The sequence below is a fragment of the Temnothorax curvispinosus genome, unplaced genomic scaffold (assembly GCF_003070985.1).
Source record: "Temnothorax curvispinosus isolate PA1 unplaced genomic scaffold, ASM307098v1 QBEX01013556.1, whole genome shotgun sequence".
Taxonomy (NCBI): domain Eukaryota; kingdom Metazoa; phylum Arthropoda; class Insecta; order Hymenoptera; family Formicidae; genus Temnothorax; species Temnothorax curvispinosus.
In genome coordinates, this window is record NW_020223336.1 from 65739 (window position 1) to 81195 (window position 15457).

The following is a 15457-nucleotide window of genomic DNA, read 5'->3' on the forward strand; positions in this document are numbered from 1 at the left end:
ATAAATTCAATACTATCGATTCGATTTGAGCGGTAATAACGGCAATTATTACAGTATTATCCCACGTTCGCGACGACCAAATTTTCCCAATCGCAAGCAACGCGCGTCCAGGAATATACGAGTGTAATTGATCTAGGAATTTAATCCGTTCAATTCAGGAGAAGCCGCGAGATCGGGAATCCCGCTCGACAATACTTCCCCGCCGGTTCTTTATCGGGAAACCGAGTGGGACGGAATCGCGAGCTGAGTATCGGCCGTAATGAGATTGAAATTAATTCGACATCGCGGTGCCGAGACACGACGAGATGTTCAACGATAAGATAATTCGACAAATTTGCTCGAGTAACTCCGCGAGATCTCGCCGGGGTCTCGCGAGATAAAACGGCTTCTCGTCTCGCTCTCTTCTGCTTCTTTTTCTCCTCCTCCCCCACCCAGGCGATATACACGAAGCACACGACCTCTTTAACCGGAAGATGAATGATCATTACTTAATCTTTTGACCGAGGACGAGGTGCCGTCGTCGTTGGAGTATCCTGGCTAATCCGGCGCAATTGTTTTCGTCCATGTTGACTGCTTATCTGGCTTAACAGCCGACTAATTCCGCGATCTAACAAACTTCGAGCTTCATGGTCTCCCTAGGCACTTAACCTCCGTTACCGTGAGTTTTTTGTCGAGCTGCGAGCGACTTGCTGAATTAAAATTGTAAATTCCACGAGATAACAACACGGGGACACCGAGGCAACAACGCAACCACGGCAACACGCGATAAAGGGCCATTATGTTTAATGAAATTATCTTAGTATTCTATAAACTGTCTAATTACTCATTTGTTTATTTAAGATATATCTTTCGGTGTAGATTTCCTCAACGAAAAATGTTGCAATAAATAAAACAGCAATTATTTAACATTAAATTAAATTTTTTATAAAAAATTAAATTTTTCACCAAGCTGAAATTAAACCGTATCTATAAGAACAAATTTGCATTACCATAAAAATATTGGTCTAATTGTAAGAGTAATTGGTAAATTTATAAATTTCATTAAGTTCTCTTTCTTTTTAGAAATTACACAATTTTTCCCATTACCTTAATTATATTTGCATATATAATTTACATAAAATGTTTTTGAAAATTTCAGAAATAATATTTTAATACGCATTGTGCCTCGCTAACACAATTTTAGTACGTGGATGCGAAGCAAAGAAAAATTTAACTCCGTGTCGTAAGCAATAGTAGTAGTAGAAAGTAGTGTGCGTGACGAGCGGTTATTATCCAGCGTGCAGTGGTTGCAGGCCAGGGTTGTAACCCTCAGCGTTGACACTTGAAAGTCTCTTCCGCTGCAGGGTGTATAGCAACCCTGCCCTAAGCTTGCTGCAAATAGTTTTACTGACTGGACTGTACCTCCTATTAGCAGGCAACCGTGTATTGCACCGGTGCTTTTCGAGTTCGGGTACTTCGGGTGCGAGAAACAGGAATGGCGAGGTACCACAAGCAACAGCGTATATTGTCGCGTGAATCAGAAATTATTCGTATCGATGGAACTGTCTCGTAAACGTAAACGTATTCACAATCACTGACGCGATAGAACAATTTTTATAATTTATATCTTTTATGATTAATAACATTTTACGTTGCTTTAAAACTGTTTTAATTGTCTGCTAAATTCCGAGTAGCTAAAAAGATATAAGAACATATCTTCTAAATAATCTTCGTCAAATATTTATATTTAAATTTTTCATCATGGTGATAAAATGTGATAATAAATATTTTGACAAAGAGATAGAAAAGTGTGCAGTATATTTGAGAATTCTTTTATACTTGTGAAGAATTCTTTTAATAATTGTGATATCAAATCTTTTGATACCAATTAATAATATTAAATAACATAATGGTCTTATCTTGCTAATGGTTTGATAAATTCTGTGCAATTGCAATTGTTTTTTTGTTTATAAATATTCTGATTTACAATTGCACTTACAATTAGACGAGAGTACAAAAATATATTGATAAGTAATATTTCTTATATTTTTTTTTGTGGAAATATTTGTTTGTGGAGATAGACGATGGCAACCCTTTGCTACTTGTTTATTATCGAGGCAGAAGATAGTCGCAAGGATAAGAATAACTTCCTGCTATTTACGACGCGGAAATGGTCGCGACGGAATTCGGGGGGGTGGTGTAAGTGTTTGACATATTTTGTCCGGGAAACCGACAGATCAGGGACGAAAGCGGCGGGGGAAAGGGTTGGCAAAGGGAGTGAATGCAGGGGCACCTCTGTTTCTGACGTGCAGATTAGTGTCCGCCATTGTAGTGACGTCACCATAGTTAACACGCATTCAGACGGCCCGGAGGAGAGGCCGGCGAAACTATTGACCGCGATCATCTGTGGAAATCCGTCGAGTTTCTCGGCTCGCCTGAGATTAACGTGATTTCTTTTTCTTTTTATGCGCACTCGCGCACGCGGAATTTCCGATATTACCGAGATGAGTGAGGACGTTTCGCAGCAGGAATCGGGGATCGGCTAGAGCGGAACATCCTCCCGGCTCGATCGCGCGAATGCGTCGACTGCAGAACGTGTCAGAAGTCGGTTCGCCAGTTGACAGATGAATATGCCCGGGGAACAATGGGGGCCGACCAAAAATTAACGGCATTGTCCTAACTTTGCATTCTGATGCCGCTGTTTGCTCCCGCCGAGTCGATTGCCACGAAACAAGGACTGAGACCGGCAGACGTGTACCGAGAAAGCTTTGAAAGCTGTTTCTCCTCCTCCTCCTTCTCCTCCACCTCCACCTCCCTCTCTCTTTCTCTCGATTACCGAGCGCAGATTAATCTGATGTTGACGGTGGATCCCGGACTTCGTGATCTATATTTCGCTTGAGGTTTTCGAGGAATTCGCGGAACGATCTCAATGCGAAAGCGAAGCAGGCGAAAGTAGGACGGAATATAGGAAACAGCGATAATGTTGAGTTGATGTGCATATTTCATAGTTTATGTTATCTGCGAAATGGGGATGGAAGACAAAGCGATAGTGATTCTTTATCTTATTTTTAAATGAGAAGTTAATATAAAAAAAGCTTTTTCAGATTTCCTTTTGTTCAAGATTTCCTCAAATTAGACGTTGATACAAACGATTATATTTGACAGACAAAAGTCTTATTAAATAATTTGTTTTCTTATTTTTACTCAAGAAGTAATGTGTAATACATGATTTAACAAATTATTTAATTATTTTAAGTATAGCGTAGAAAATTAAATGTTTTCCTTTTCTCAGTAAAAAAACTTGAAAAACAAAATTTAATTTCGGAAGTTACAAATCAAATTTGTACATATAAATAACTTAATACTAATGTCTTTAAGTATGTTGTGTATACTTTATGAAATTAATTAATTTTCTCTTGTGTGACATTTATTAAAATTTTCTGTTTGATATTATATACATCGCAATTATCTATTGCAGAGATACATAAAAAATATTAATAATCCATCAATTAATTTATACAATAATTTTATTAATAATAAAATTAAAGTAAAAGAGAAGAGAAAGAATATTTTCAAAGTATTATTATACTTTTTTAAAGTCAAATAAACGAGTAAAGTATAAGCGAACTACCCTTAAGAGAGCCTTTGTGCGAGCAACCCGGTATACAAGAGCATCCCGTTTAGATGCAGCATGATTGTCCTCACCTGAGATTTCGTTTGCATCGTTACAGTTTCACGCTAGATGGCACAATTGATTCCTTATTAATCAGTTACACGATTTTCAACGACGGCTGAAATAGCGACGGTATAAATAAACAGTTAATGAATACGTGGGTGGTCACATTTATATTTTCTGTCCATTTTATTTTTATCGCGAATTTTTTATAAATTTTAAATCAAGAGACCAACCAAAAAAACTGCAGATCACACTGCGTAGATTTATTATGTTAGGACATTTAAATTATATTTATGTGGTAGTGACAAATAAAAAATGCCCGAATACTTCTTCTAATTTTAAGCACGATGAGACGAATTTATTTTAATCGAGCTTTAAACTGTTGCGAAACACATTATGCAATGCAATTGGAGGCAAATGATAGTGATTCGGGACGAGTTAAACAATTTATGTAACGAGCTTTCTACGCGCATGTTGAACAGAGACGTATCAGAAACCAATGTCGCGTGGACACCTGCGAGTGTTTCGTTTTCCGAAAAATCAATCTTCACGGCTATTTATAAAATATATATCTAGTAAATTACAAATAATTTCACGAATATAAATACAAATTCACATAATGTCATTGTGCACGTGGAAAATTTCGACTTTTCTAGGAAATTAAAAATTTATAATTATAAATATATTGTAATTGATAAAACTGTTATTTAAATTGACAAAAATATGCACAGTTACTATTTAGTCTTACTGCTGAAGAATTATAATATCGAAAAGTAAAAAGTTAATAATTAAAGTCAAATATGTCTAATTTATCTTTTATTTTAAAATCTAAAACGTAGAGAATTTGAACATAAGAATATATATATAATTACAAAAAGTGAAAACGATATATAAAATTCGTTAATTGATATCGAGGATCGGAAGGATAGGTGCAAGAGAATAAGAATAAAAGGAACTCGAATAGTGTAGGTTATTTAAAAACAATGTCGTTTATTTGAATCGCACAAGACATACACCGTATCTGCTATGTTTACAATTAGGGACCTCTGCGAGGTAAAGCTCGGCCAACGTTTGTCGCAAGCCTCGGCCGAAGTTTACTCGGAGATGCCTCGGGTTTCTTTTTTTTTTCGTATTGCCTTAATGTCGATCCTCGGTTAAAAGTGTTCAATGCCAGGTTTAACCCGGTCACGTACTGTCCTTAGAAACCGAGCTTCGGATTATTTACCCTGGATCAGAAGATTTCCTAAAAGTCCAATTTCCCTGCTACGATATTATCGTTCCCTCTTGCATCTCTTTCTCCCGTAATCGACTCTATGGAAAAAAATTCTTTCGTTCGCTCTCTCTCTCTCTTTCTCTCTCTCTCTCTCTCTCTCCCCCTTATTATAATTATAGGAAATACTTCGTAGCTTTAAATTATACCGACTGCCTAGATACTTCGCTCGACTATACTCCTGACGTTCATTCTGGGATTATCTTTTAGCATTTTACGTGATTTACCCTGTAGAAACGTTAGAAACCAACCGGAGGACACGACGGGACAGTCGGATTAATTTATTATTTAATTATTAATACGTCAATTAATCGAGATAATGAGGAGTCGGTGCAATATCATATATTTTAGATTACACATTAAACGCTGATGTTCCGCGACTGGTGCGAACCGAGCAGGAGTTGCCAGTGGCAATCTCCATATCGGATTCGCATTACGACTTATCATGACTGCAGCGCTTACCGTGTAACTCTCTAACGTGAGGACATTCTTCCGTGTCGCATAAATTCGTTATTGTCCTCGTCGCATCCCACCGGTCCGATCGCCCGCCGCGAGATTTGCATGTTTGACACGTGTCACTCCTTTGTTTCGGTGAGGCAGGGAATTTGGTCCTATGGTGGGATAAACTTGAATAAGAAAACTAAGAAGAGAAGGAGGAAGAACTTTTCGAAATCAAAGTACGCGTATTCGTGTATGGTACGTGACGTGCCGCAGGATTTTTATTTCGTCGATTACACACACGGTGCTCCGTCAAAATTTTCTCTCTCTCTCTCTCTCTCTCTCTCACACCCACACACACTTTTTCTCTCTCTCTCTCTCTCTCTTTCTCTCTCCATTCATTCCGCGAATTCTCGAAGGGGATTGTCGTCCCCCATATCTCCATCGTTATTTTAGATCCAATCTCCGTTCACAATCGTTGTGAGCGACAAAATACGCCGTTGCACGAGAAAAGGAAAAAAAATCACCGTTTAAACTTATCTTTTTTTTTCCTTGCTTGATCCTTTAATAACTTTTCGACGACGCGGCTCTTTCTGCTTCCGAATCATCGCTACGGGCAGTGCCATTATTTACAGTATGTCGTATAAACGCGGAGCCTGGCATGTACGTATTTCAGGAATCGATCTAACAAACTTTTAACTAGATAACGAGAGGTTTTTTTTTATCTAGGGCCGTACACGTCTAACACCGAGAGAACTATCTGATATGAGTTTTTAATCGCTTTTATTTTCGCGTTCTCGCCATCGAACTCACGCACACGCGCATAACATTCATCCCCGGAACGAGAAGGATAACACGCACAATAAAATCACATAAAGACACGCAATCGACATTCTCGCACTCCTTCGCCGTCTCTCACGCATCGCGAAGTTATTTTCGTTTTTATCTTATTGCCTACGTATATATATATATCTCTCTCTTTAGGAACAGTTCTCTTCGAAAACGTTTACGTCGACGAGGCGTCGTTGAGGAAAACAAAAGGAAGGGTAGAAAGAAAAATTATTTCGCTACTTAAAATGGAACGCAAAAACTTGAAGAACAATCGTCGCGTCGCCCGAAAGCCTCAGTCTTGGACGAGGACGAGAGAAAACGGAAATTCGATTCTGATTGCGCCTCGGTGATCTGACCGTGGGACGATTTTCGCAGGATCGATGCTCAGTATCGATTCTGCGAAAGCCGAGCACGGTTCGACACCGTGACGGCAATAAATATAATCAACGAACAAAGCGCGCTGATAATGTTCTCGACGTGGCTACGAGGTGACCGTCGAAGGAGGAATTTTTCCGATTGGGATATTTTCTCCACAGGATTGTCCACAGGATCGATTAATTTATCAGCTTAGATTATTATCACGATGGTCTTCATTGAAATGCTGCGGCAATTTTTTTCAGACGATTCCTCCACCTCGACGGGCGCGTCGTACGATGCAAAATCAGCGGCTATAAACCTAAACAACTTTGGCATTATCTTAATCTTTAAAAAACATCTGCGATAATAATTTAATATTAGAATAAAATAATGAAAGCGGCGCTTAAACTTACTGCAACCGTAATGATAATAGTGACAAACGTAATAATAATAATAGAATGGTAATAATAATAATAGCAATAGTAGTAATAATAATGACAATAATAATCATGTTACAAAACAATAATAATAAAGACAATATAATAAGTGCAATAATATTAATAAAGGTAATAGAGTCGTCGATAATAGATATAATACATTGTACATAGGATCGAGCTAGAGCTTATAGATACTAGCTTCTTCTCATATATTACTTAAATCAAATATTCTCAATTATCCTATATATTGATACATATATATATAACAGTATTTCGAGTATCGATGTTTTTAAATATGTACATACAGGATCATTGAAGGTGCCAGTTTTCCTTATGTTCTAAGGAAATCGATGCATTTTAAAAAGAAGACGCGTCGGTTCCATTGACGCGTTCTTACGAAGCGACGTCGTGTAATGTACAAAAAGACTCCATTCCAATTTGTCCCTATATAATACACGGCGAGTTGCAGATTTTCATAATATTTATATATATATATATATTACGTTATACAATATGTATATATATATATAATCTATTATTAAATAAATAATCTTCAAATGCGATAATAAAGTCACGAACTATTGTTCGTTATCTTATTTATAATATTTATATTCTTTGTATTTGCATTTCTTTTTATATCTATATATATATATTTATATATATTCATTTATTCTTTTATCTGTATGTATATATATATGCAGCTTTATATTTATAGTTTATGTCTTTTCCCGTTATTTATAAACTATATTTATAGCGATATATAATTTAAATAGCTGAGTGTGTGCTGAGACTTGCAAACTGGTAACCATTCGTTCGTTTTTTTTTTTTAGTAAGTTAAAATGCGGAGCAGGGTTTCTTGTCGAGTATCTTCTTTCTTTATTCGATCGCTTTGTTCTCGCGTCATCTGGACATCATCTTCGCATCGCGTACAATCCTCGCAACCGTGTGAAGATCCTTCTTTGCTCAAATTAGTCGAAACTCCGGCTTCGCTAGATCTTCCAGCTCTTAATAATTTTTTTACAACTTGTCGACTCGATCAGCCATTTCCAGGCCGTTCGGTCGGAGATTCTCGAGATCACATCGACCTACCACCTCTCCTAATCCCGAGAGGTGACCTCGGACATTCCGCATCAAGAGATCCTTCTGAGGTCGCGCCGTCTCGATAAAATCGAACCGGCCTTGCGGGACTCAGGGTTCATCAGGTATCTCTTCTTCTCTCGAGGTCCCTGAAGAGGAAGATCTCTCGTCTTCAGTACACCGGATAAGGCGGCCTGTGCGGCCACAACGGCGGAATCGGCGGTAGGCTTCCGTTCCAGGATCAAGTATCCTTACTGCTAAGTGACGAATCCTCGTCCTTGATTACTGGGTAAGGTATGTCCAGCTTGGGGCCCTGCTGCACCACCACCACGCATTTTCTCATGTGCTTTTCCAATGTGCTCGGCACCGAGAATGGCATCTCGCAAAAACGGCATTTATACGTGTCCTTGCCGTGTCGGCCGTGGGTCTTCATGTGCCTGGTCAGTTTCGAGCTCTGGGCGCACGCGTACGAACACAGCTCACACTTGTACGGCTTCTCGCCGGTGTGCGACCGCCTATGCACCGTCAGATTCGAGCAGTTCTTGAAAACTTTACCGCAATACTCACAAGTGTCGTTTCGGCCGCTCCGCTCCTTCTTCAGCAGCGGACTTGGCAAGCCCTGAAGCGACAAGGTGGACGTCGTGGCCTTGGACGCCTTACGGAATTCATTGTTCTCCAGGTAGTGCGGACTAGGTAACCAAAGACCTGTGAAATCCGGCCCTGAAGATCTAGGAAATCCCTGGCCGGAAAAAATATTCGGCGTCGTTGAGGAATTAAAATTTGTCGGCGAGAGAGCACTTTCTTTCTCCTTGTTATTGTTCAGCGAGTTAGTGAGGTTGCACGGCGAATCGGTTTTGAGGAAGCCGCTGCGATGATTTTCCTGCAACGCTTGCCGATAAGCTTCTGAATATTGAGCGATGTTGCTCAAGCCAAACTTCTCCATGAGATCGCCCACCAGGCTGGCCGGCTTCTCCACTCGACCTCCGCTCTCCTCGCCGCTTTGCCCCTGAGTGGTGCTTAGGTCCTCCGGCGTGTTTTCCTCCGCGTCCTCCCGCTCGGCCTTCTGCTCGTTCTCCTCCATCTCGTCTAGGTCCATGTTTTCATCGCAGCTGGATCCGTCGTCCGGCACCGTTTCGACGCTGCCCTGCGGACTGGCAGCTGAATTCAAGTGCTCTTGGTGTTCCTTCCTCATGTGCTTCCTTAGCTCGGCGAAGTTCGCTACCTCAATATCGCACACCTCGCATCTCGTCGCCGTACCTTGCCCGTCCTGCGTGCTTTCTCGTTGCTGGTACTGCCTTTCCTTGTCCCGATGACTACGACGATGGACGATCAAATTCGATTGGAAGCGAAACTTTTTGTCACAAATCTCGCACGTGTACACCGTCTCAGACGAAGAATCAGTAATGATCGGCGTGGAGGCTACTGGCGGGCTGGTCTTCTCGCTGTCGGTCGAATTATTGTTGTTGTGATGACCCACCGGGCTTTGACTATAACAGGGCGGCGAGTTCTCTTTTTGATGACTGCCGTGGGTTAAATTCGCGGGGTTGGCCGAGGCCGGACTAGGCGGTTCCACAGATTGTGGATGGGGCTGTAATTGTTGTTGCTGCGACTGCTGTTGTTGTTGTTGCTGCTGCTGCTGAACACCGCTGGCGATAGGGACTGGCGGTACCGGCGGTACCGGTGGAGGAGGGGGATTCGTCGTGGGATTACCGCTAGGTGTAGGTGGAGCCGCGCCTAAGGACGGATTAGCGAGGCTCCTTAGGCGCGCTGAGTAAAAATCCAGGTTCGCTTCGAGTGGTGGTGGGTGTGCTTGGCCCGCGAGGCCGCGGCCGTGCGACAGCTCGGCCAGATTCGCCAGGTTCCGGGCGTTGTTCAGGGAATCCAATGAGCTACGTACCAGTGGATCCCCCAGATTTAAACCGTCCATACCGCGAAGCGGGTCGCCCAGGTTTTGCAGATTTCGTGTAGCCGTCTGCAGCTCCTGAAGACCTCTGTATCCCGCCAAGGGATTCAGGGTGAGGAAGTCGGGCCTGAACATAGGCGGAAAACTTCGCTCCAAGTGCTGGGGTAACCTTAGAAAACTGTGAAGGGGATCGCCCACCAGGGACGAGGTCTGAAGCTGCTGTCGGCCACCGCTACTGCCACTCGTATTCGTACCGCCGGAAGAGTTCGCCGCCGAGGAACTTCCGGTGGACTTTCCGCTCAAGTTTAGATGATTCGGCGGACTTAGATGGTGCGCGTGCGTCGGCGTAGGCGTCGGTGGACTAGGCGCCGGAGTGTTCGACGAGGAGTTCGTCGACGAGGAGGAGGAGCAGTAGAGGCGGGCGCCGTGCATGCTCTGTACATGCTGAAGGAGCTCCCACGCCGAACACAGCCGCCGAGAACACTGCGAACACTGCAGCCACCTTGGCTCTGAAACAGATTCATCGACGTCGCGATGTTAAGGGTCACATTGTCTATGCGCAGGATGAATTTTGTTTTAGCGTTTTCGAGAAAATTTAAATGTAGCGAATTCCGCAAAGTTTACGAAACATTGAAGAAGAAGATTGATGCGTTTGTCATTCACGTATAATCATGAATTTAACTTTCACACAGACAAATTAATTATCAATTTTAAGTTATTAAGATAAAACATATTGGAATTCTCATCATTCTTTCGGCTTAAACGTTTTCAACGTGTAGTCCACGGCTATTTCAGAGATTAAAGTTTATTTTTGAATGAGAAAGTGAAAGAGGGTTGTTTTGAAGCTAATATAATTCGACGGGTTATAGCTTATAGCCACGAATAAGATGATTATAAGGCTTTAAGATTATATATCTGTATATCTTTAGATATATATCGTAATAATCTGACGACAGAATTTGAAGCTTCACGGTGATTTCGCCAGCATGTGACGGCAGCTCGTAAAACCCGCACGTACACACATAACATGTGCGCGTACATGCCCCCGAGCCACACTATCAATTTTCGAACCACCCTTAATTTCGCGGAATCGGGACAGAGATCGGACCCGGCCGATTGAATTCGGAATTCAAACGGCGCGTCTGTGTCAAATTGCGGTTCGGGCCGGCGCGGCGAGTTGCGGGGGCTTAAAAATAATATCCTCGTCGAACGGCGGCCGACAGGGAGCGCGGGAGGGAATCGTTGCGGGCCAACGGGGGTCGGTTACTATGGCATGCGGCTGAAACTGACCCTTAACGACTTCTCGACCCTCCTTCCCTATGGCGCGCGCGAAAGCTTATGATGCGGGAGGGACGGGTTTTGAATTTCAATGTTTTTAATCCGGAATATCAGATTTTCGGCCATTTTTCACGCCCCGCGTGGCACAGTAGACGCCCGTCGCGCGAGTCTGTGGGATTTTATTAATTCGACGTCGCCTCGGTGGCGGGAATGAGAGACTGTTGAGAAAAGAGAGAAAAAAGCCGAGGATGCACGCACCATGTGCTTAAGGGCGACCCTCACTTTGCGAGTAAAAGCACCGTGGAACATTACCCGGGCAGCATATTCTCTTGGACCATAATGCCGGACGTTAGGGACTGAGGAGGAAGATTTAAATTTACGTCTTAAGAAACACTAAAATTTGCTTAAGATATGAATTAATTGTTTTTATAGAAGTATTCTTTTACAATATGTGTCACTTTCTTAATTCAATCATCTCATTTTTTCCAAAATACTTAGATAAAATATGTTTTTTATTTAGAAAACAATTTCTAACGCGGGCATAATCTTTTTACAGAATAAAAAACAATTCTTAAACTGTCTTAATATAAAAAAGAAACATTTTGGCTATAAAACTTTTCTCGAACGACCACGAATTTCTTTTTCTTATAATTCAGACTTGTCGAATTCGAGAACGCGAGCATCTCGCTCAGACGAATAAATACGCACGCCGCATTATTCAAGAAGAAACTTCTTAGACGAGATAAATACGAGCGCGTTGTAGCGGGCAGGGGTATACTTCCTCTTGTAAGAGATTAAAAAGTTCAGGACTCGCCCTCTCCTCCCCATTGTACCTCACTGTCTCGCGGTACTTGGACGACGGGAGGGAAAGTCAGCCGGAGACAAAAGGCTGCAGCAAAATAAAGTGGTCCTAATTAAATGGCCGTTCGGGATACGGAAAGATCTTTGTTAGAAATAAAGCTTCAAGATCGTCTTAAAGCCGAACGATCGCCGAACTGAGGCATATTTTTTGTATATTACACTTATTAAGAACATTATTATCATAAAAAATAATTATTTTTTTAACGTAGTAGATAATAATATTCATTGATTTAACCTAAATATATAGCTAGCTAGCTAATCATTTACCTGATACTACATCAATCTCAGAATTTTACTTCCTCATTTTTTTCGTACACAATTAAAATTTTACATTGACGTAAAATTACTCAGAGCAATTCGTAGAAATGTTGCTGTGAGATATCAGCCCGATGACGACGAGCAGGATGCGAAAACAATGAATCTTAAATAAAATTAGGAACAACTCAACGCCGTCAACGGGTAAATGATAGTTTATCTCGCGACAATACACAATAGAACACATTTCGTTGCATGTAACAAGGTGCTAAGTAGAATAACGAGCCCGACAGTGGGCGAGGGACTTTTCTTCCTCATCTTGCTGACCTTTCACCAGGATTACGCTTACAGCGTTTTACGCGTCGAGCGTGGAATGAGAGACGCTCGTCGCAATCTCATCTCATTGACGCGTGCGATTTTTCGATTGATAGAAAGAACGTGGAGAAAGTCACGGAGAAACAAGGCGCAAAAATTGCGAGCAAATAGGCAAGATATTGTCGGTGATTTCCTGAATTGCTAAGAAGTTTGCTCGAGGGGAAAAAGCGTGTATGAAAATATGAACTATTATAATTGTACAATCGTATTTCTGACAACTTTACTCTAACTTTACTTTCAAATTCATTTAAATTATACTTTTATAAGAGTTTCATAATTCTTTTTAATTGAAGTTCCAACTTGTCTCAATTCAATTTTTCTTGAAACGTTTTTTATACTTATTATTTAATATTTATGTGATGTTATTAATTTATGTACTTTTCTTAGACAAACAATATTTGTTGCAGGTTGTTAATATTGAATACTAACTGTTTTAGTAATTTAATCAAAAATATATTTTGTAAAAGTTAAAGTTTACAAGAATTTATACAAAATTTTATTAAAACATGAAATTTTTTGAAACTGTTTCTTTTTTTCTTTTTTGTTTTTTGTTCGTGACTGTATAATTCTCAGCACTTTAAATCAGAACCTAAAAAAACAATGAAATTTACGTAAAAATGTTAACGAAAAGACCAGCGGTTCGAATTGAACAAAATTTCTCTGCAGACTTCAAAATTTTCCGAGTCATCTTCAGCTTGATCCTTCGACAGAAGGAACGTGAAATACAAATTGGCTCACGGTTTCGGCTCCGGACAAAAATTAACGTGTGAGAGAGAGAGAAAAAATCATGCGAGGGAGAGAGAAAGAAAATCATAAAAGAGAGCGAGGATATAAGACGGCCGAGTCATTCCTGAAACAGGCGTCATAGCCAAGTGGTGAAGCGCAAAATTCGACGTATTGTTTCACGCTTCGAGCGTTCACCACGTTGCTTTCCTTTGCCCTCATCCTTTCTCCGTGCGGCTAGCTGGCTCCTTTTTTCCTTGAAAGTCGAAAATATTGCCGACTTCCCCGGGGAGGAAAGATGCCGGCGGGAAGACGAGAGAGATAAGCAAGTGCTTGAGCATAATAAAAGTGTATCGATTCACGGCCTCGCGCTTTTCATATGCAAACCTCACGGGCGGCCATCTGTTAGGATTATTTCTTCAGATTTTCACGGCCGTGTCTACGAGAAATGGTTGGCTTAGCTGGTTGCAATTCGGGGACGCGTTATCTGCGATGACTTTTTTTATCGGAGAGGTGAAGAATTCAATATATGTTGCACAATTGTATCGTCTCGACGTAATATCGCGCAGTAAATTAACGCAATATTGTAAGTTTTTTTCAAAAGAACTTTATTTATGTTGAAAACAATTGCAGTAGATGTAATGTAAATAAAAATTAAAATAGTTATTGATTCTCAATTCGATATTACATTATAGATTTAAAGAGGCTGACTATCCTTGAAAGACGCGTGAAAGTAAACAACATAATAAAATTATTGATCGATGAACACGTGCACATTAAAATTATAATTTACATACAACTCCAATATTTTTCGAAACGCATGACATGTATCCGCGTAGAGAAGTTTATAAAGATTTATACCTATAGAAGGGACAGCAGAATCAAATGAACAATATGTCTACACATGAGACTCGGCCCTCCGTCGGTAGTGACCGACCGATTTTCTCCAGAAATTGCCCGACAAATTGGCCTATGCGACGTTTACGGGCAAATCGTTCGGAACGCCATTGTTTAACAACGATTCGAGTCCCGGTCATCCTACGAATACTTCCTCTCAACTCTCAACCCTTTTACGGGAGACTTAACACGAACCCAACTGCCTCTATTCAATTTTTCTCAAAATACGTTTCCACGGGCTTTTTAAGTTTGTCTCTCTGATACTGAAATACAAATGTTTCAACAAGTAAGTTATTTCTCGCAAAATTTGCAAATGAAGGCCATCGAGTAATTTTCATGCGATTACCAATTAATTATGATTAAATACCTTAAAATAATTGAAATAAAAGTTTCAATTTTAACAAAAGTTTAAATTAAATCAATGTTATATATTTTGAACAACTCTGTAGTAATAAGAGTATAACTGTTTTGCATTATTATTGCTCGAAAAATTTACACAGGTTGAAAGGAATTATTTGCGATTACACATATAACCGTAAATGTTATGTGTATACGAGCAAATTTTAATCGTGTAAAGAACGTTGCGTCGCGCTCTCGGAAATCTTTTTGGACGGGACACATCTGCCGCTCAATGACGTCATGATATATACACATACATGCACACACAACAAACACACATAAAGGCCTTTAATCCGGAATGGCGTGTGACAATATTAAAATATCGATTAGCTAACGTATGCGACGTATGCACTTTGTCGTCGATACAAGGGCTGCACTTAAAAGGGACAACGCACAGCGGATCATGTCCACGTGGGTAGTTTGCGGGTGATTTTAATCATTTTACTGGACCCATTAATTAAATAACCAGCTGAGATAAATATCACGCAGTAACGAGAAGTATCCAACACGTATCAAAAAGAATAGTAAACAAATTGCATAATGCATATAAAAAATAGTAGACAATATATAGCGACTTTTATTAAATTAAAATGTATTAAAGAAATTGTTCAAATAAAGCAAGTTATTTTAGAAATGCGAATGGATTAAAATGATCTATTTTTTTAATAATAATTATTTAAATATATATATATATTGAGCCT

The 15457-nt window shown here is 40.3% G+C and overlaps 1 protein-coding gene across 2 annotated transcripts in view; it reads right to left on the bottom strand.

Moving 5' to 3' along the window:
• Nucleotides 1-7684: 7684 nt before the first annotated feature.
• Nucleotides 7685-15457, bottom strand: part of LOC112463691 (B-cell lymphoma/leukemia 11A) — a 32085-nt gene continuing 24312 nt past the window's right edge. For both annotated transcript variants that reach the window (XM_025030206.1, XM_025030205.1), the window contains one exon: nt 7685-10477. In XM_025030206.1, coding sequence (XP_024885974.1) covers nt 8307-10477 — 2171 coding nt within the window. In that variant the 3' untranslated portion in view covers nt 7685-8306. The remainder of the gene's footprint in view (nt 10478-15457) is intronic.